The sequence below is a fragment of the Pristiophorus japonicus genome, chromosome 3, assembly GCF_044704955.1.
Source record: "Pristiophorus japonicus isolate sPriJap1 chromosome 3, sPriJap1.hap1, whole genome shotgun sequence".
Taxonomy (NCBI): Eukaryota; Metazoa; Chordata; class Chondrichthyes; family Pristiophoridae; genus Pristiophorus; species Pristiophorus japonicus.
In genome coordinates this window covers 269,159,960-269,179,814 of record NC_091979.1, presented here as the reverse complement: position 1 = coordinate 269,179,814, position 19,855 = coordinate 269,159,960, and the positions used below count along the sequence as shown (strand labels likewise).

Sequence of the window (19,855 nt, the reverse complement as noted above, 5' to 3'; positions counted from 1 at the left end):
TGGTCCAAAAATCTATGGCCTCATAAAGAATCTGCTCTCACCTGCACGACCAATGGAAAAGACCTATGAGGAATTGTATGCTCTGATTCAGGACCATCTCAAACCTAAAGAAGGCATCATTATTGCAAGATATCGCTTTTACAAGTATGTTCATTCTGAGGGTCAGGATGTGGCGGAATTTGTTGCCGACCCGAGACGTCTCGCTGGGCTGTGTAAGTTTGGAACCATGTTGGAAGGCATGCTGTGCGACGTCTTTGTAATAGGCACAAACCACGAGGTGATCCTGCGGTAGCTGCTGGCTGCGGAGATGCTGGATCTGAGCAGGGCCATCACGATTGCCCAGGCTTGCCTGACCACGGTCGATAGTACAAAGCAGATATCCTCGCAGAGTCGGAACTCCACGGCAAGTATTGTGCACCAAATTGTGTCATCGGTTGGCAGAGCTGCACCTGGCAGGGCTTACCCGACTGTGTTTGCGAAACCTGTAGCTGCTCAAAGTCCGCCATTGGACACAAATCCGATTTCATCCTGTTGGCGTTGTGGGGGCAATCATCGGCCTCATCAGTGCCATTTCAGACAATGTATTTGTAGGGGCTGTGCGAAAATGGGGCACCTTCAGCGGATGTGTCCGCAGCTCAGCAAGCGTGCTGCAACACACCACATGGATGATGATGACCGATCCGGAGCGGATCCGGCAATGCAACCCGAGATACCCGAGGAGGAAGTATATAGTGTACATTCGTTCCTGACAAAGAGCCAACCGATAATGATTGAAGTAAAATTGAACGGCGTGCCGGTATCTATGGAATTAGACACGGGTACGAGTCAGTCAATTATGAGCCAGAGGACTTTTGAAAAGCTGTGGGACACCAAGGCCGTGAAACCCAAGCTGAGTCCAGTAAATGCAAAATTGCATACCTACACCAAAGAGCTCAAACCAGTGATTGGCAGTGCAGCAGTCAAGGTGTCGTACGATGGGGTGGTTCATGATCTATCGCTGTGGATCCAATGGTCCAACGCTGTTCGGCAGGAGTTGGCTCGAAAAAATTAAGTGGAACTGGAAAGCTTTGTCATCGGTGGATGATGCTTCGGGTGCTCAAGTGCTGAGCAAATTTCCGGGCATCGGCAACTTCATGGGAGCCAAGGTGCAGATCCACATGGACTCGGATGCAAGACCCATCCATCACAAAGCCTGGGCGGTCCCGTACATGATCAGGGACAAGGTCGAAATCGAACTGGACAGACTCCAACGTGAAGGGATCATTTCACCGGTCAAATTTAACGAATGGGCTAGTCCCATTGTTCCTGTGCTGAAGAGTGATGCCACTGCCAGGATTTGCGGAGACTACAAAGTTACGATCAACCGAGTTTCGAAACAGGATCAGTTCCTGTCAACAAAGGGTGATGACCTGTTTGCAACACTGGCCAGGGGAAAGTCGTTCACTAAATTGGATCTGACGTCGGCCGATATGACACAGGAGCTTGTCGAATCGTCGAAGAAACTTACATGCATCAATACGCATAAAGGGCTGTTCATTTACAGCAGGTGTCCTTTTGGAATTCGCTCGGCTGCAGCCATATTTCAGAGAAACATGGAAAGTTTACTGAAGTCCGTCCCGAGAACCGTGGTGTTCCAAGATGACATTCTAGTTACAGGTCGTGACACTGCCGAACACCTGCACAACCTGGAAAAGGTTCTACGTTGTCTGGACAAAGTGGGGCTCAGGCTGAAATGTGCAAAGTGCGACTTTATGGCACTGGAAGTCGAATTCCTGGGAAGGAAGATTGCTGCAGAGGGCATCAGGCCTACGGACTCAGAAACAGAGGCCATCAAAAATGCACCCAGACCCCAGAAAGTGACGGAGCTGCGTTCGTTCTTTGGTCTTCTCAACTACTTCAGTAACTTCTTATCTAAATTGAGCACATTATTGGAGCCACTGCATATGCTGCTCAGAAAAGGCTGCAGCTGGGTTTGGGGTGTATCTCAAGACAGGACCTTTGAGAAGGCTAGAAATCTGCTTTGTTCCAAAAAATTGCTGGTACATTATGACCCGTGCAAGCGTTTAGTATTGGCCTGTGACGCTTCATCGCATGGGGTTGGTTGCGTGCTTCAACAATCCAATGAGTCGGGCAAACTACAACCCATTGCATATGTCGAGAAGCATGTCTAAAGCGGAAAGAGCCTACGGCATGGTAGAGAAAGAAGCTTTAACCTGCGTATTTGGGGTTAAAAAGATGCACCAGTATCTGCTTGGGCTTCGTTTTGAGCTTGAAACTGATCACAAGCTGCTCATATCTTTGTTTTCAGAGCATAGAGGTATCAATACCAACGCGTCGTCCCACATCCAGAGGTGGGCGCTGACATTATCTGCCTATGATTATGTCATTCACCATAGACTTGGCACCAAGAATTGTGCGAATTGTAGCACTGAGCCGTTTACCGTTGCCCACACCGGAGGTGGAAACGCCACAGCCCGCAGACCTATTGTTGGTCATGGATGCTTTTGAGGGTGAAGGGTCGCCTGTCACTGCTCAACAAGTTAGGACCTGGACCAGCCAGGATCCGATCTTATCAGTTGTAAAACGTTGTGTCCTTAGTGGTGATTGGTCAGCCATTCCCAGGAAAGTGTGTGATGAGACCAAACCTTACAACCATTGCAGAGATGAACTATCCATTCAATCTGATTGTTTGCTATGGGATAATTGTGTTGTTGTGCCCAAGAAAGGCAGGGAGATTTGTACAGGATTTACACAGTACCCATCCCGATATTGTGATGATGAAGGCCATTGCCAGGTCTCACATTTGGTGGCCTGGCATTGACTCTGATTTGGAGCCATGTTGCATCAGTGCAACACTTGCATGCAGTTAAGCAATGCAGTTAAGCAGTGGAATCTCCGCTATGTCTGTGGTCGTGGCCATCCAAACCATGATCAAGGATCCACATCGATGATGCGGTTCCTTTCCTGGGCAAAATGTTTTTGGAAGTGGTGGATGCATATTCCAAATGGATAGAATGTGTAATCATGTCAGCTAGCACATCCGCAGCCACCATTGAGCGCCTTCATGCCATGTTCGTCACTCATGGTCTGCCCGACATCGTTGTGAGCGACAATGGATCGTGCTTCATGAGTTTGGAGTTTCAAAAGTTTATGAAACTCAATGGTATCAAGCACGTTAGGTCAGCACCATTCAAACCCGAGTTCAATGGTCAAGCAGAGCGGGCCATCCAAACCATCAAGCAGAGCCTGAAACGCGTAACTCACGGTTCTTTGCAGACTCGCTTGTCACGCATACTGCTTAGTTACAGGACGAGACCCCACATGCTTACCGGGGTCCGCCCTGCTGAACTGTTGATGGAGAGGTCGCAAGACCAGGCTCTTGCTTGTCCACCCTGATCTTAATGATCATGTCGAAAACAAACGTCAACATCAGCAGTGGTATCATGATCGCACTGCTGTGTCACGCGACATCTCTATTAATGATCCTGTGTATGTGCTAAATTATGGTCAAGGCCCCAAGTGGGTCACTGGCACTGTTACGGCCAAGGAGGGTAACAGGGTGCTTATTGTCAGTGTTATGTCTCAAATAAAACAATGTGACTGAGTACTGTAGATTTCAGTATGTGTGACCTTAATCTCTTTATTCTGACTCCAGACTACTGGCACAGCATGGGAGGCCTGCTTTTATGCAGTGCTCCCAAGCGATGCTGGGATCCCTTGGGACTCCAACTGCTACACCCTCTGGTGGCGGTAGAATGCTGGTTACAAGGTGTTGCATACATAACAGTCAGGCTCACTAATGGGCTAACATGCAGGAGGCACATTGATCAGACGAAATTGCGGCACACAGACGAACCGGAACAGCTTGAAGAAGACACCATCAATGACCAACCGATTCATATTCAGCCATCAGAAGACCCTGCTGTTGTCAATGAATCTGGACCTTCAATCCCCGACTTGGACACTGCCGCTCCCATTAGATCGGCTACCCAGCCTCAAGTCGTGGATGACTTGGAGAGCTCACCCAGATCTGGAATTGAACTGAGGCGATCAACTAGGGAGTGGAAAGCTCCGGACCGTCTCAATTTGTAAATAGGACTGATACCAAGATCTTGGGGTGGAATGATGTCATGTATGTATGCCTGGGTTTACCTGCCACCAGGGGGAGCGACCGTCGGAGGTCATTGGGCCACAGACACACACACGTGCAGCCCTTGTATATAAAGAAAGCCTCCATGTTCAATCCTCCTTTTGAGAGCGAATAAAGTAAAGTCAGTCGCACCTGATTTAGTAGCGTGAACTCAGCCCATTGAGTTATTGCATACGCAACAAGAATACAATAGGAACTCTTCATTACTTGGGTCATATCCAAAAATGTTGAGTACCAATGAAGGGTTTCATTCCAAAATGCTAACGAGCATTTCATTTCCAGATATTAATTGATCTATCAGGTTCAAGCCGCATTCCACGACTAAAGCACATAATCTGGGCCGCCACATGATGGCAGTACTGAGGGAGTACTACAAAGTCAGAGCACCCATCTTTCAGATGATATGTTTGTTTGCTTAAAAGACCCCACGGCACTATTCAAAAAAGAGCATGGGCTATCTTTCAGTATCCAAACCAACATTTGTCCCTCAACTATCGCCACCAGAAACAGATTAACCTGTCATTTATTTCATTGCTGTTTGTGGGGCCTTGCTGTGTCCCAATCAGCTGCCTTCTTTGCCTGCAAAATAGTGACTACACTTCAAAGGTAATTCATTGGCTGTGGAGTGTTTTAGGATGTCCGGACGATGTCAACGGCACGATATAAATACAATAAATAAGCCAGGGTTATGAATTTCCTTGTTTTTCTTCACTTAAAAATGAGCTGTTCTGTTCAATTCTGCATTAATTGAAAGCTTGATCTGCAGCCTTTGTACTTTTGATGCTGTAGGTTATTATTCATTTTTATATATTAACAATGAGATGTCTTGACATTTAATAAAAAAATAATCAGACCAAATTCCCATTAAGCATGTGGTAATATTAGTCAGATTAACATCATTCAGCCACAACGCGGCAAGGATCAGATGTTCCCTTGATGAAATCAAACACCTTCATTAGAGAGTAGGGTAATTAATTGCTGCCAGGTAGGTCAAACTCTCTCTTTGACAGAGTTGTTTTTCATTATTCTGAATGGAAACATTCAAAGAGCAGTTTCCTGAAAGGTTGTTGTTCTGGAAACAACACAGAGGTTTGCTTGTCTGCGTTGACACTCGACCAAATTGAATACAGGTACAGGCTTTTAAAAAAATCTTGTATGCACACCGTACATTGAACATTAGTTAATTGTTTAATTATTAGAGATGCCCGTGTTGAGAGGAATAAAACAAACTTTTAAATGTTTTAATGGATGTCCACTGGGAAACGAAAAATCTAGAAATAACTATGTGAAACTTTGTTTTCTCGAAAAATATTCAGGTTTGGATATTGTATTGCGAGAATGACAACCAGCCACATTGTTCTGTTCAGCAATTATATTCCAAATGGAAGAATTCCATTGAGTTGGAGGAAAATGTACAATTGCCGAGTTTAAATTCAATGTTTTTTTCTGCAGACCTACCAGAATTTCAAGTTTTGACTACGTTAATCTACGAGTATGAAACAAAGTGCTTTCCAGGTCAATGGAGTCTATCTCATTTTTAGTGCTATTTTGCTTTCCAATCCTCATTGCAATTCAGAAATATTGGGCTCAATTTTCCCCAGGGACTTGCACTGTTTTTTGGCGAAGGTCGCTTTTGTTGGCCCAAGTTAAAAAAAATACAAGTCTCCCCAATCAATTCGCAACAGCATAACTTAGTTAGTTACAATTTTTTTTAGGTTGTTTTTTTTTCAGTCAAAGGGGGCGTAACCTGCGACCAGTGCCAATTCTAGCCAGTTAGGCAAGTTTGACCAGCTCAGAGTTATTCCAGTTCTTTTTCGGCCAGCGTATGTGGCCTCTGTAGAAAAACCTCCTGGTGAGTTAAGAAATCGGCGCAGGTAAGTAAATCAGCGCAGCAGATGCCCGGACAGCAGCAGCAGGAGAGGCAAGAGGGAGTGGGAAAGAGGGGGCGGGGGAAGTCTTTCGGGTATAGTTAGGAGGGAGGGAAACCATTCAGCCTGGGATAGGTGCGGGGTCCGGCATCGGAAGGCCATTCAACCAGGAATAGGAACGGGGACTGACCGGGAGGCCATTCGGCGAGGATAAGTGTGGGGACCGGGACCTGGAGGCCATGCAGCCAGGGATAGGTGCGGGGATCGGCATTGGGAGGGGGTGGGGGGGGGGGCCCTTTAATAATTTAATGGAGGTCGGTTGCTGTAACGTGCTTGTGCTTGGTAAGTTGCTGCAATGTATTTTAATGTGCTTGTGCAGGTTGTGAGCTGGCTGTATGTTTCACTTTCCAGCCTCAGCCCACATTGTGTTCCTGGTTACCGTGGCAACCCGATCTTTTTGGCACATATCAACGCTTCACCCCCAAAACTAAACAACAGGTTAGGTGGCACCAAAATGAAGAAATCAAATGGGGAAACTTAGAAGATTTTTTTTGCCGTACTTGGGGCCCCCCAAAAAACGGCATAACTCTTCAAGTACACCAAAAAATAGTTTTGGGGAAAATTGAGCCCATTGTTGTATTCATAAAAACCATAAGCATTGTATGTCGTTGCCAAACTTCACAAGAAATATTAGTGAAATACATAGCTGACTGATCATTTTGAATTAAGGAAGTTCATTTCAGTACTTCATGTAATCAGCCAGTGGCTCAGTGAGTAGCACACTCGCGTCTGAGTCAGAAGGTAGTGGGTTCAAGTACCACTTCCGGGACTTGAGCACATAAATCTAGGCTGATGCTCCAGTGCAGTGCTGAGGGAGTGTTGCATTTTAGGAGGTGCCGTCTTTCGGATGAGATGTGAAACTGAGGCCCCGTCTGCGCTCTCAGGTGGACATAAAAGATCCCATGGCATTATTTCGAAGAGCAGGGGAGTTATCCCCGGTGTCCTGTCCAATATTTTTCCCTCAATCAACATCACAAAATCAGATTATCTCGTCATCATCACATTGCTGTTTATGGGAGCTTGCTGTGTTTCCCACATTACAACAGTGACTACATTCCAAAAGTACTTCATTGGCTGTAAAGCGCTTTGAGACGTCCGGTGGTTGTGAAAGGCACTATAAATATGTAAGTCTTTCTTTCTAAAAGAAAAGGCTTATTATTTATATAGTGCCTTTTACGACCTCAGGATTTCCCATAGCAGTTCATAGCTGATGAATTACCTTGTGAACTGTGGTCACTGTTATATAGATTAAAATGAAGCTCGCCAAAAAATTGAGTCACCCAAGACCTCACGAACAATGTGTGCAGAAGACATTTGTTTGTCATATTTGGTGGCATCAATTATTCTTTAAATCTCTACTCACTGTTTGACCGATTCGCTACCGAAATAAATGCAAACCAATCAATCCAGAGTTATTTTAAATAATCAATGCAATACTTTTCAAATAAAACATCCTGGGACCAAAATTGCCCCCCGTGCGAAATGGGGCGCACGCTTCCCATTTCTATGGTTTTAATCTCCGCGGTGGTTGAGGTTGCCTCTTGAACGAAATTCCGCTCTTTGTTTTTTTTTCCACTCGGATCTGGAAGTCGCTCTTAATGGAGACAGATATGTGGGGGTGACAACACTAGAGGGGCGGAAGTTGGGGGGAGGGTACGGAGTGGCTGCCGCGATGGGGCATAATTGTCGAACCAATATGGCAGTCGGTCGACAAAAAAAAACATGGCGGCAGCGGCAGTAGGTCCTCCCCTTTAAGGGGAGCCGTCCCGTAATTACAGAAGGCCTCAGCCTCACTGGACCACCACAAAATAGCTTGTTTTGGCACTGCCGGGTGGGCCGAAGGATTTTCACAGCAGAATTTTGCCATCGCGGGTGGGGGGGTGGGAAGTGGGGGTAGATCGTCGATGCGCGGCGGAGCGGTGGGGGGGGGGGGGGGGGGGGGAGAGAATCGGGGCACCGCCGGGATAACACAGAAGCGGAATTTTGATAATGGCAGCCATTACACAAAAAGTCGCCGGCCATTGCACTCCGTAGTATGGCCACTGATTTCCGGTGTTGAGAGACTTTAAGGAAAGGGGCAATTTCAGCCCCTCTGTGCCAATAGCATCTCCAATAATAAAATATGAACAGGATGGAGTGGGTTAAAAGAAAAACTGCCCGAGAAAGATCTGCTAGACTTGATTCTATTTTTAAAGAGTAACATAAATTTATACACCAAGATTTATACATAACCCCCTGCTGACTTGAAATTAGTTCAACGCCAGAAAATCCATCCAGCACAAAGTGACCTTTCACTCAGTCATAATGAACATTTGTTCTCCTTGTAAAAACTTCATATAAAGCAAAGGTTAGTAACTGGAGATGGCTCCATATCATTAGGATAACAATGCTAATATGTCTGACAAATATATGAACTGTTAACTTCTAACCAAATCCAGCTCCATTTTGGATTCAGATGCCGCATATGGTCAAATGGAATAAGTGCAGCCTCTGATTTATTTTTAGCACGCAAGTAAAGGTTCTAAAAACCTTACACTGCACTGTGGGAAGCTGCTACAGGGATCCAAATGAGAAGTGTGCATTCAGGTTACCTTTAAGGACTGAAGATTAAAGATCTGCTGAAGATCTGCTCAAATACCCTGCAATGTTGTTATTCGATCACTTACTGCCTCCACACAACCAAATATGTAAATGCAGACAATTTAAAAAAATGCAAAGTCTGACAAAATCTCTGCTGCAGTGCAAAGCTATAATTACAGCAAACAAACCGTGAAAGCACTGTGCACAGGTTTTACAGAAGATTGTTCCAGGAATGAAGGCTGCCTGAGCGACACCTTGATATGGCAACAATGCCTGATTCAAAGTCAGCAGCGTGATAGATTTCAGTGACTTGGACTCCAACACTGAATTCACTCTGCAGGTTGTAAACATGCAGCCACCCTCTTAGTAACCTTTTAAAAAAGGACTGTTAGCACATACTGGGGTCACTTTTCACTTGATTTGCCTGATGTTAACAGTGCGGTGAAAGCCTCAAAATGGGGTCAGTAGCCTTACCGTTGTGTTAAGGCTGATAGTGTAAGCTTGCTTCATACCAAAAGGGGCCTGACACCAGGTGGTAGGCCCCTTTTAATATGCAAAGCAGGGTCCTTTGATGGAAATAGGATCCCAATTACCATTTAGGTCAGAGCCTGTGAAATGCAGGTTCCAATTAGTTCCATTGGCGCTGAAGAGGCCCAGCAAAGGTGGGCTTCTAATTATTTTGGGGTTCACGAAGGAACAGAAATGCTCCTTCGGGCTCTGCAAAAATAATTTCGACAAATGAGGCCCTGGGATCCACCTACTACGACCATCCTCTCATCCTGAACTTACCTTGCTGAAGGCCAGAGCAGCCAATATTGACAGGCTCGAGCGCCCAAAGTCAATATCAACCCCACTGTTTCAATGTAAGACTGCTTTCGTATCCCACCAGTTTAGTGTTATTAGAATCCAATTAGTCCTTACAAACACATCTCTTTATGGATCTCTTTTATAACAGAACAGAAAAGGGTAAAGAAAGGATTTCACAAAACAGGAAGACACTACCTCCCCATTTTGCAGAAATAACTGTTGCAGAGATCAAATTAATCAATACAATTTCTCGATTATGAGACTCATACTTTAAGATTTAATTTAAATAGAAAGAGAGGTGGGGACACCACTTGGGAAATACCATGAGGTCACAATTGCCCTGTTCCCCGATTGGGGACGGTAACCTTGAGCTGGGACTTTTAGCGAAGTCGCGCCCACGCCGCGGAATTGCCCTTACCGCCTCTCAAAGGAAGCGGAATCTCCCGCACGCCATTTCCTTTGGGGGACGGTAATTGGATCGCTGAAGGAAGCGCTACGCAGATGCTCCAACATAAACGCCCCTCCTCTTCGATTAAAGGGGAAGGCCGCTGCGCACTCTGCACGGCCTCTGATGACCGCCACTCGGCCACCAGGGCAGCGTGTGACCGGACCAGCAGCCCGGCACCCAAGACGGAGTGCTGGGCTGCACAATGGTGGCCCAGACCATGCTAGGGCCGCCATCGTTGACCCAACCAGAGAGTCAGCCAACAAAAAAAGATGGTGGCCGGAGCGCTGGCATCCTCCCCTTTAAGCACTGCCTGAGTTCACATCTACTCGCGCCAGCTTCGCAGCCTGCGGGACAATTTCCCCCGCGGGGTGCGCCACATGGCAATGATGTCATCACCGGTTGTGCAGCGGCCCAGGGCAGCACCTCCATAAACTCCCAGGCAATTTGCCGGGAGGTGGTAGCGCCCCCATCCCCGGGCAAAAATGGGGCTATAGAAAGGGGCAATTTCGCTCCCCATGGCTTTACGTCAGCAACAAACCTTTTGCATTCACGAAGGAATTGTTTGGCCACACATTTGTATTTTGAGAGAACGGTTAGCAATTATAAAAATATATTGAAGTTATTGCTTAATTTTATTGACCATTTTGAAAGACTAAATTATTTTATATTTTCACTTGGTTCAATACATCTTGAGATATGCTCCACATCTTGGAATGGCTTGGTGCATGAATTATATAGAAAGCCACTCGGAAACACTAAATGCCACCCTGTTTAAAATTTCCATCTTGCATCTGTACCGCTGTACGCTTTTGTCTCTCCACTTTATCAATTTGACCTTCAGCCAGCCCTCATTAATCATACTTGGCTTTCTTTACCTGAATCTTCTGAAGGCAGCTGCTCTTGGCTTTCCTTTTCAGCAGCAGTGGGAGAGATCTGCGGAGGGACTTTGACAGGTGTCGTCTCTTCAGGTGTCTCGAACGCTCCTTCTGAGTCTGAGCTCCTAAAACAAAATGAACACATCCTGTGAAAAGTCCATCCAATTCCATTGAGAATATAACCCCATTAGTTTTGAACCTCTTACTCTCCTATAACACCAAAAGAACTTGCCTAGCTCCCGTTATTTTCTGCATGAATTGGAGACTATAGTCTCCTCCACCACACACGGCAGACCATGTCCATCGAGCCCATTGTACTGGAGACAGAATACGCCACGGACTAAAAGCCATTTCTTTCCTAATACTGTCGACAAGATATGCTGTAGTTTAGTTCAAAGCAAAAGAGAAACTAAAGGACTCCTGTTCCGTTGAGTGAATGTAAGTCACTGCAGGCTGGGTATCCTTTATGCTCCCAATAACAGATGTTCTTTAACAATCTCCTTGTATGGCATAAAGTCGCTGCCTTTACACTCGTTTCCATCAGTCGTTCTCCATTCACAGTGTAACTCCATTGCTGGCACTGCATAGGCTGATACAGAAGTACTTCAGTGTTGTATCTGACGGCACCAGCCATTTGATTGACCAGATCTGATTCTGTTATTTTCACTGAATTTCAATGAGATCTCAACCCCCAATCTCGCTTTCACAGCACCAGTGCCTGGAGCGTACCACTAGCATGGAGGTATTCTGTTACCAGGAACACCTACACATGCAAAGGGATCCTCCATCCCTGCACCAACACAACCCCTTCATTCTATTGCACTAAACCCCTGTCTTATCGAGTGTCTTAATGGCTCTGTTTCAAGGGGATAAGAATAGATTTCATAAATTAACTCTTCGCTCTCACTGAACTTCTCTTTTCAGCAGGTTTTTTTAAATTAATCTCAACAGAAGGAGATTGTGACGTAGATAATGGAGCTAAAATTTCAGTTGTTGGCAATAAGTCTACAATTGCAGCAGCTCCAAAATAATAACATAAGGTGATTGGCAATATAGTGGCACCAGAGTGCGTCAATCAAGTATCTCATACAATATCTCATAAGTGACGACCAGTTTTCCACAACATTTTGAGTTTCACAGTAAAATCTAACTAAGAATAGGAACAGGAGTAGGCTACTCAGCCCTTCAAGCCTGGTCCGCCATTCAGTTAGATCATTGCTGACCTATATCTTAACTCCATCTACCCGCCTTGGTCCTGTACCCCTTAATACCCTTGTCTAACAAAATTAAGAATTTTTTATACATTTTTCTAAATTTAAAATATTAACCCCAGCAGCTATGATATCCTCAGTTGAGAGTCAGGGCAGGAATCATCCTTGCATATCTCTAGGGAGGAAGTCTATTCTTGTCCATAGCTCCTTCAGTGGGAAAGTTCTTGCATAAATCTGGGAAGAAATCCATATCCAGTTTCCTTCCTCCCAAGGAAAAATGTATTTTGTGACTTTGGTGCCGCATAATTTCTTCAATACCAGTTATAATGGCAGCTCTCCAAAAATGTAAATTCTTTAATGTGGTTATGATTTTTGAAGCTTATTATAATTTGGCAAATTGCAGGAGAAAGAATTCTATTTTCTTTGTTGTCAATGCATGGTTTAGGGGAGCGGGGCTCAAATCCAACCTAATCAAAGAACTTAATCTGACTGACCAGAAATTCTATGGTCATTTAATTTGTGATCAAATGTTTCTGTATAATGTGTAGATTTCCCTTGTATGTGTATAATCATTTTCCTATTTAATCTCAAAATGCTAATAGTTGTAATTATATTAGCCAATTGTTAAATCAAATTTCACAACAATCGTTTAACTGCATCCAAAATCTGCTTTCATTTGGCTTGTGTCCAGTGCGTGTGGTGTCACTGTCGATTTTGGAAAAACACTTGGGAACAAGACAAACAACAAAAGAAGCCCAAAATCTTGTTGTTTTAGCTTGTTATACACTCATCCTTCCTGCAGTGAACTTGTATACATTTTCCCTGTAAAATACAGAAATCCTGTAGACATGGGAAAACATTATCGTCTTGAGAAATGGTGTCCCAAGATTGACAAGAAATAAAAGGTGCATTTCTTCTGCAACCATACCACGAAGTAAAATACAAACACACATCTCTGCAGCAGAGGAATGTGTAGCTTTAAACCACTGATGGCAGCACTTCACCACCAGCTGGTGCAGCAGTGAGAAGATTCTGCGCATGTGCGCCCGAGCTTAAAACAGAAAGACTAGCCCAAACTCAGGGATGTTAGTTGAGTAAAATTCCTGCATTTGAAAATGAACCCTAATTTGCCAAATTTGGGTCACAAATGCACCAAGTACTGCAGTATTTAAATAGCACTGTGAACAGACAGCTGTGGTTACACTGCCTGTGGGCATTGCTGTGAAGTGGGGGAGGGCAAAACTACGCACATACCTTCACAGATTTCATCCACTGAGCAGTGACTATCAGCCTTTGACTGCCAGCGAAATTTTTAGTCTTGGAAAAGAGCTGACGAGACATTCCTTCTCGTGTTCAGTTATTCAAACTGACAGTTTAAAAAAAAAACTTGTGATAGTACAAGACTTTTCAGCTAAGCTCACTACCACATCAAAAGCATCAATGTTATACAAGTTGATAAGCTGCAAAAGATCATGGCACGCCAATACCAAAGATGCAGGGCATTACATTTTAGTACTGGATTAAGATTTCAATGCTGATGCACAGTTAAAATATGTAGCAGCAAGTAATTTGGGTGGTGCACTTGGCAATCTGGACAACAAAGTATTCACCTAACTAAAGCAAACAGTTAAAATGATTAAAATAAGACATCCAGTTTCCTTCCTCCCAAAAATAATCGTAATTTGAGACTTTGGAACTGCATCATTTCTTGAATACTCAGTTATAATGGCAGCACTCCAGAATGTAAACTCTTTAACGTGGTTATGATTTCTGAAGCTTGTTACAATTTGGCTAATTGTGAGAGAATTCATTCTATTTTCTTTATCGTCAATGTATGGCTGAGGAGGCCCAAAATTTGAGTACTTAAACCAAACCAAAGGGGCAGAAATCGCAGCCTCCGTACGGAGTGTGTACGGACCCAGGAAGGCATCGCAAAAGCTGGTTTTGGCTTGCAATGCACACGCGCAGAAAACTGGCTTTTCCGATCTGGCTTGACAGATCCTCCGTATCCCCACAGCCAGGACATTTGCATGGGCGATTGCAGTATTTACCCATCTCTTGCCCAGCATAGCCTACTTTTACAGGCGTAAGAGTTTTAAAACATACAAAAACATAGTAAAATAAAAATTTTAAAACACATTAATGGTAAAAACCCTGCCCACTAAGGTAAATTTATTTTAAACCATAAGTTAAAAAAAAAAATTTTAAATCTGAAAAAATATGTATTTATGACATTTATTAACTTTAATTTAAATTAATTTTAAATATGTGGTGTATTTTTTCTATTTTTGTGTTAAGGTGTTGGGAGGTGTTTCTCAATCATAATTATAGGAACTCCTACTTACGGAGTTCCCATTATGATGAATGAGAAAATACTATACCTGGATTGGCTGCCCAGTGCCAAGTGACTCCAGCTCCAGCATACAGACATCCCAACGTGCACACGCTCCGATGCGCAGGGAGAGGAGGCGGCCTCAGGACCGAGATCGCTAGTGGGCGCAGCAGGATCAGGTGTGCATCTTTTTTATCTTTTTCTGTCGAGTGCCCGCAGGAAGCAGATGACCAGGATTTCAGGGCTTTTATCTGACAGACCAGAAATTCTGTGGTCCCACATTTGTGATCAGATTTTCTTGTATAGTGTGCAGTTTTCCCCTATAAGTTTGTGATTGTTTCCCTATATATTCTCAAAATAGAAAGAGTGTGATTATATTGCTCTACTGTTAAATACAGTTTCACAGCAATCTTGTAACTGTATCCAAAGATTGCTATCATTTGACGTGTGTCCAGAATGGGTGTGGATAGAAAAGTTATGCTGAATTATCAATTTCTATTCACAACATAAATGTTCATTTACCATGGCAGTATCAAAGATTAATATAAAAGTAGAACCAGGGTAGCAGAACATCAAGGCTGCAGCTTGAGATAATTGTGCTATCAATACATCTGCATACAACACAAAAAGAACTCGTCTGGAACAAACATGGTTAATTATTTGTTTAAGGTTGAATTGTTGGCTACATTACACTGCACAGCCAATGGAAGAATTGCTACTATAGATTTGAAGCACATGTTATCTGATAAAATACCTCATTAATATACATGGACTTACAAAAGATCTACGATAAAGGTACTGCATAGTATACTCATGACTGTCAGAGCTTGTGGAGTCAGGGAAAAAGTAGCAGAATGGACAGAAAACTGGCTACAAAACAGAAACCAGCGAGATGGGGTTAACGGTGTTTACTCAGAGTGGCAGAAGGTGGGAAGTGGTGTTCCACAGCAATCGGTGCTGGGACCGCTATGGTTTACCATTTATACTTGATTTGGACTTGGGAATCGGAGGTATAAATACAAAATTTGCAGATGGCACCAAATTGGGGGCTACAGTTAATACTGAGGAAGACTGACAAAATACAAGAACACATTAATAAATTTGCCGAATGGGCGTGTAAATGGCTGTGAGGAGGATGCTAAGAGGCTGCAGGGTGACTTGGACAGGTTAGGTGAGTGGGCAAATGCATGGCAGATGCAGTTTAATGTAGATAAATGTGAGGTTATCCACTTTGGTGGCAAAAACACAAAGGCAGAATATTATCTGAATGGCGGCAGATTAGGAAAAGGGGAGGTGCAATGGGACCTGGGTGTCATGGTTCATCAGTCATTGAAAGTTGGCATGCAGGTACAGCAGGCGGTGAAGGCAGCAAACGGCATGTTTGCTAAGGGATTTGAGTATAGGAGCAGGGAGGTCTTACTGCAGTTGTACAGGGCCTTGGTGAGGCCTCATCTGGAATATTGTGTTCAGTTTTGGTCTCCTAATCTGAGGAAGGACATTCTTGCTATTGAGGGAGTGCAGCGAAGGTTCACCAGACTGATTCCCGGGATGGTAGGACTGACATATGAAGAAAGACTGGATCAACTAGACTTATATTCACTGGAATTTAGAAGAATGAGAGGGGATCTCATAGAAACATATAAAATTCTGACGGGACTGGACAGGTTAAATGCAGGAAGAATGTTCCCGATCTTGGGGAAATCCAGAACCAGGGGTCACAGTCTAAGGATAAGGGGTAAGCCATTTAGGACCGAGATGAGGAGAAATTTCTTCACGCAGAGAGTTGTTAACCTGTGGAATTCTCTACCACAGAAAGTTGTTGAGGCCAGTTCATTCGGTATATTCAAAGGGGAGTTAGATGTGGCCCTTACGGCTAAAGGGGTATGGAGAGAAAGCAGGAATGGGGTACTAAAGTTGCTTGATCAGCCATGATCATATTGAATGGTGGTGCAGGCTCGAAGGGCCGAATGGCCTACTCCTGCACCTATTTTCTATGTTTCTATGTAAACAAGGCACTGGGATTAAGTTCCAGAAGACTAGAATTCAAAAGCATTGAAGTTATGTTAAACACATATAGAACTGTGGTGAGACCACACTTGGCAGTACTATTCACAGTTCTGTTCTCCATATTACAAAAAGGATATAGAAGCATTGGAGAATGTGAAAAATAGATTTACAAGTACAATACCAGAACTGCGAGGGTAGAACTGTCAGGAAAGACTGAACAGGCAGGGGCTCTTTTCTCTAGAAAAGAGAAGAGTGAGACGTGGCCTGATAGAGATCTTTAAAATTATGAAGGTGTTGACAGAGAAGACGTTTCCACTTGTGAATGGGAGTCCAAAACTGGGAGCCATCAATATAAGATAGTCACTAATAAATCAGTAAGGAATTCAGGAGAAACTTCTTTATTCAGAGAGTGGTGAGAGTATGGAACTTGCTACTGCATAGAATGGTTGAGGTGAACAGCATTGATGAATTTAATGGGAATATAGATTAGTACTTGAGGGAGAAAGGAACAGAAGGATATGTTGATAGGGTGAGATGTAGTAAGGTGGGAGGAGGCTCGTGTGGAGCATAAACACAACAGACCTGTTGGCCAAAAGGCCTGATTCTGTGTTGTAAATTCTGTGGATGTAACTTTTCTTTGGGGCAATTTCTAACACTAAGTATTATGTGGTAGAATTTCAGGAATTAAGGATGTGCATATTCTTTCTACATTCAGACACCAGTCTAGCCGAAGTCATGAATGACATTGTCCGTGACTGTGATCGCAGTGCATTATCACTCCTTGTCATCCTCGTTTCCACAACTGCAATTGATACAGCCCACGATGGGATCCTCCGACATCACCTCTCCACTGTTATCCAGATGTGGCTCTCCTCACAATCCATTCCTACCTGAATGCAACCAGTGCCTCTTCGACAAAGGCTTTCTTCCTGCACCAGCACAGTCTTCTGGAGTTTTTAAAGAATCTTATCATTGACCTGCTCCTCTTTCCCATCTACATGCATCCTCTCAGTGACATGATCTCTGCTGAGGACACCTGGCTCTGCTCATCCACCAATTCCCTTGAACCTATCACCATCTCTCTGCTGGTAAACTCCCTCTCTGACATCAAGTCACAGACAATTTCCTTTCAACTGAATATAGGGGAAAAGAAGCCATAGTTTTCTGCCATAATTCCACTCTAATTCCATCACTGACACCATCCCTCTACCTGGCCCCTAACTCTGGCTGAACCAAATCATGCAAAACCTTGCCACCCTGTCCAATAAATCCCACGTATTATCACCAAGTCCACATCCATCTTCGCAACATTACTTATCTCTGCCCTATCTCACCCTCATGGGCACCAGAATCCTTTTATCCATTTTTTTGACACCACTAGACATGATTTCTAAAACATCCTCCTTGTTGGCCTTCGAACCCTCAACAAAATTCAATTTGTTCAGAACTCAGCTGTACTTACCCTGCCTTACACTCACTGAATTCCTGTTCCCCCAATTAAAATTTTTCTCGTCTTCAAATCCCTTTGCAGCTCAATTATATCACTTAGCAGGCTCAGGTCATCCTTCACACATTTAAGAAATGTATTAAGGTCTGCACAGTTTAATCATCTGCACAGAGATGGGTAAATGCTGACCATTCATACCTGATATGACCATCTGTGTCAATTCCTGCTGATGTTACCCACCGCAAAAGAGGAGCTATTATTGAGAAAGATGAGTTCGAATTTGAACCATGTTTGGTTTATTCATGAATTAGTAAGATAGGTGTGAACAATAGTTTCTGCTCTTGATATTTTATACAAGTAATAAATTTTGTCCATTTGAAATAGAGACGGATCAATTGTAAAAATGTTGAGCTTATACAACTAGAATATAGAGCATCCTGTAATCAGGGATGAAATGGCCATTTATAGAATCCTTATAGGAGGAGCGCGGAGATCTCGGAGGGTTGTAGGGCTGGAAGAGGTTACAGAGATAGGGAGGGGCTCTGCATAAAGAAAGATTGTTAAACCACATCCATGCTGGCATCTCAATATACTGAGAACTTAAGTTTTATGAAAATGAAATGTTCTATCACAGGCTCATGCTCATAAAATTATATCAAAATAGGCTTTAAGTGGGAGTGGGAGCATATTGCACGCTTTGTATTTCCTGTCTATCTTCTTCCAGTGGTGGTGGATGGCGATTGTGTGGTTGGGGCATAATTATGGGGAGCGGACAGGGAAGTGGAGTTGAGGCCAAGATCAGATCAGCCATGATCTTATTGAATGGTGGAGCAGGCTCGAGGGGCTGAATGGCCTGCTCCTATTTCTTATGCTCTTATGTTCATAAAGGTAATATATGTCTTCTGTTTTAAAAAAAGCCTTGCCACGAATCTCCTTTTTAAAAATAAAACTAAGAAAACGAATTAATTTTGCCTTAAAAAAATTAATTGTAGGAACTGGATGGGCATAGACACCAATGGCCCTTTTACATTGCAGCTCCACATGACGGTAACCTCCACCCTCAACTTCAGTAGCTGTGCTGTAATGTAAATAAAGTGACAATGCTGCCTCCAACATCACCCACCCCACTACAAACACACTTGAGGCCATCAGGTATCTCTGGGTCACAAATGGAGGCCACAACTCCCTGGTACTATCCTAATGAGGTCAGGGACCAATTTTCTGGACTCGCCACCCAATTTGGGCTCTATCCAATTTCTCGGCCAGTATCAGGATCACTCACACACGGTGTGACATTGCCCGAAATTTGCGGTTACTGGCAGGTAATAAACAATGTTCTTGGTCCCTTTGGTTCAACGTAATGTATTTTGGGAACGCTAGATAAAGCAATTAGTTTCAATAATGTTTAAACAAATGCTGAGCAGCATATTTGTAACACCTGAAAGGCTAGTGATAGAAAATCAGCAATCTGGCTCCCGATATTTACGGGGAGAAGGGGAGAGTGCAGGCGGAGGAACCTGCTGATCTTAATGGCAAGGCCACAATTACATCTTGCAGCTCCATCTCCCGCTTGGCCATCGGCCAAATGAACAGCCTTGCCAGCGGGCGAGGAAGAACATTAGTGGCAGAAGTCCTTGGGGACATTCACTGGCAATCGGAGCTGGAGGGGGGGGGGGGGTGGGTGCGGTAACTGGCCACAAGGGGGGAGGGGGAAGATCAGCAGTTGGGAGGGGCTGGTGCAAGGTGGAGGTCGCCAATTGGATGGTGAGGGAGAGGCCTGCGATCAGGAGGGTTGGGGGGGCGGGTGGTGGGAGGGGATGGGGGTAAGCCGAAGGCTTTCTTGAGGGATCTCGGTGAAGCACTGCGGCTCCTCCTGGCCCACAAGGAGTGCTGAAAGGGTCACTTACCTTGGGGAGGTGGCAGCTCCCGCCTCTGTTTGACTGTTGGGAGTTTCTTGACCTCTGGGACACCCGTGCAGCAGCAGTTAACTTCAAATCAGACTCCCAATTGCACTGTAGGAGCCCGATTTAAATATGTCAATAAGCATCCCACTTCTCCACGGTGGGACAC

General features: G+C 44.2%; 1 protein-coding gene across 4 annotated transcripts in view; it reads right to left on the bottom strand.

Moving 5' to 3' along the window:
- The window catches only part of LOC139260279 (transforming acidic coiled-coil-containing protein 2-like), a 179,204-nt gene that overhangs the window by 97,280 nt on the left and 62,069 nt on the right, over positions 1 to 19,855 (bottom strand). For all 4 annotated transcript variants that reach the window (XM_070876688.1, XM_070876689.1, XM_070876690.1 and 1 more), the window contains exon 7: positions 10,789 to 10,913. In XM_070876688.1, coding sequence (XP_070732789.1) covers positions 10,789 to 10,913 — 125 coding nt within the window. The remainder of the gene's footprint in view (positions 1 to 10,788; positions 10,914 to 19,855) is intronic.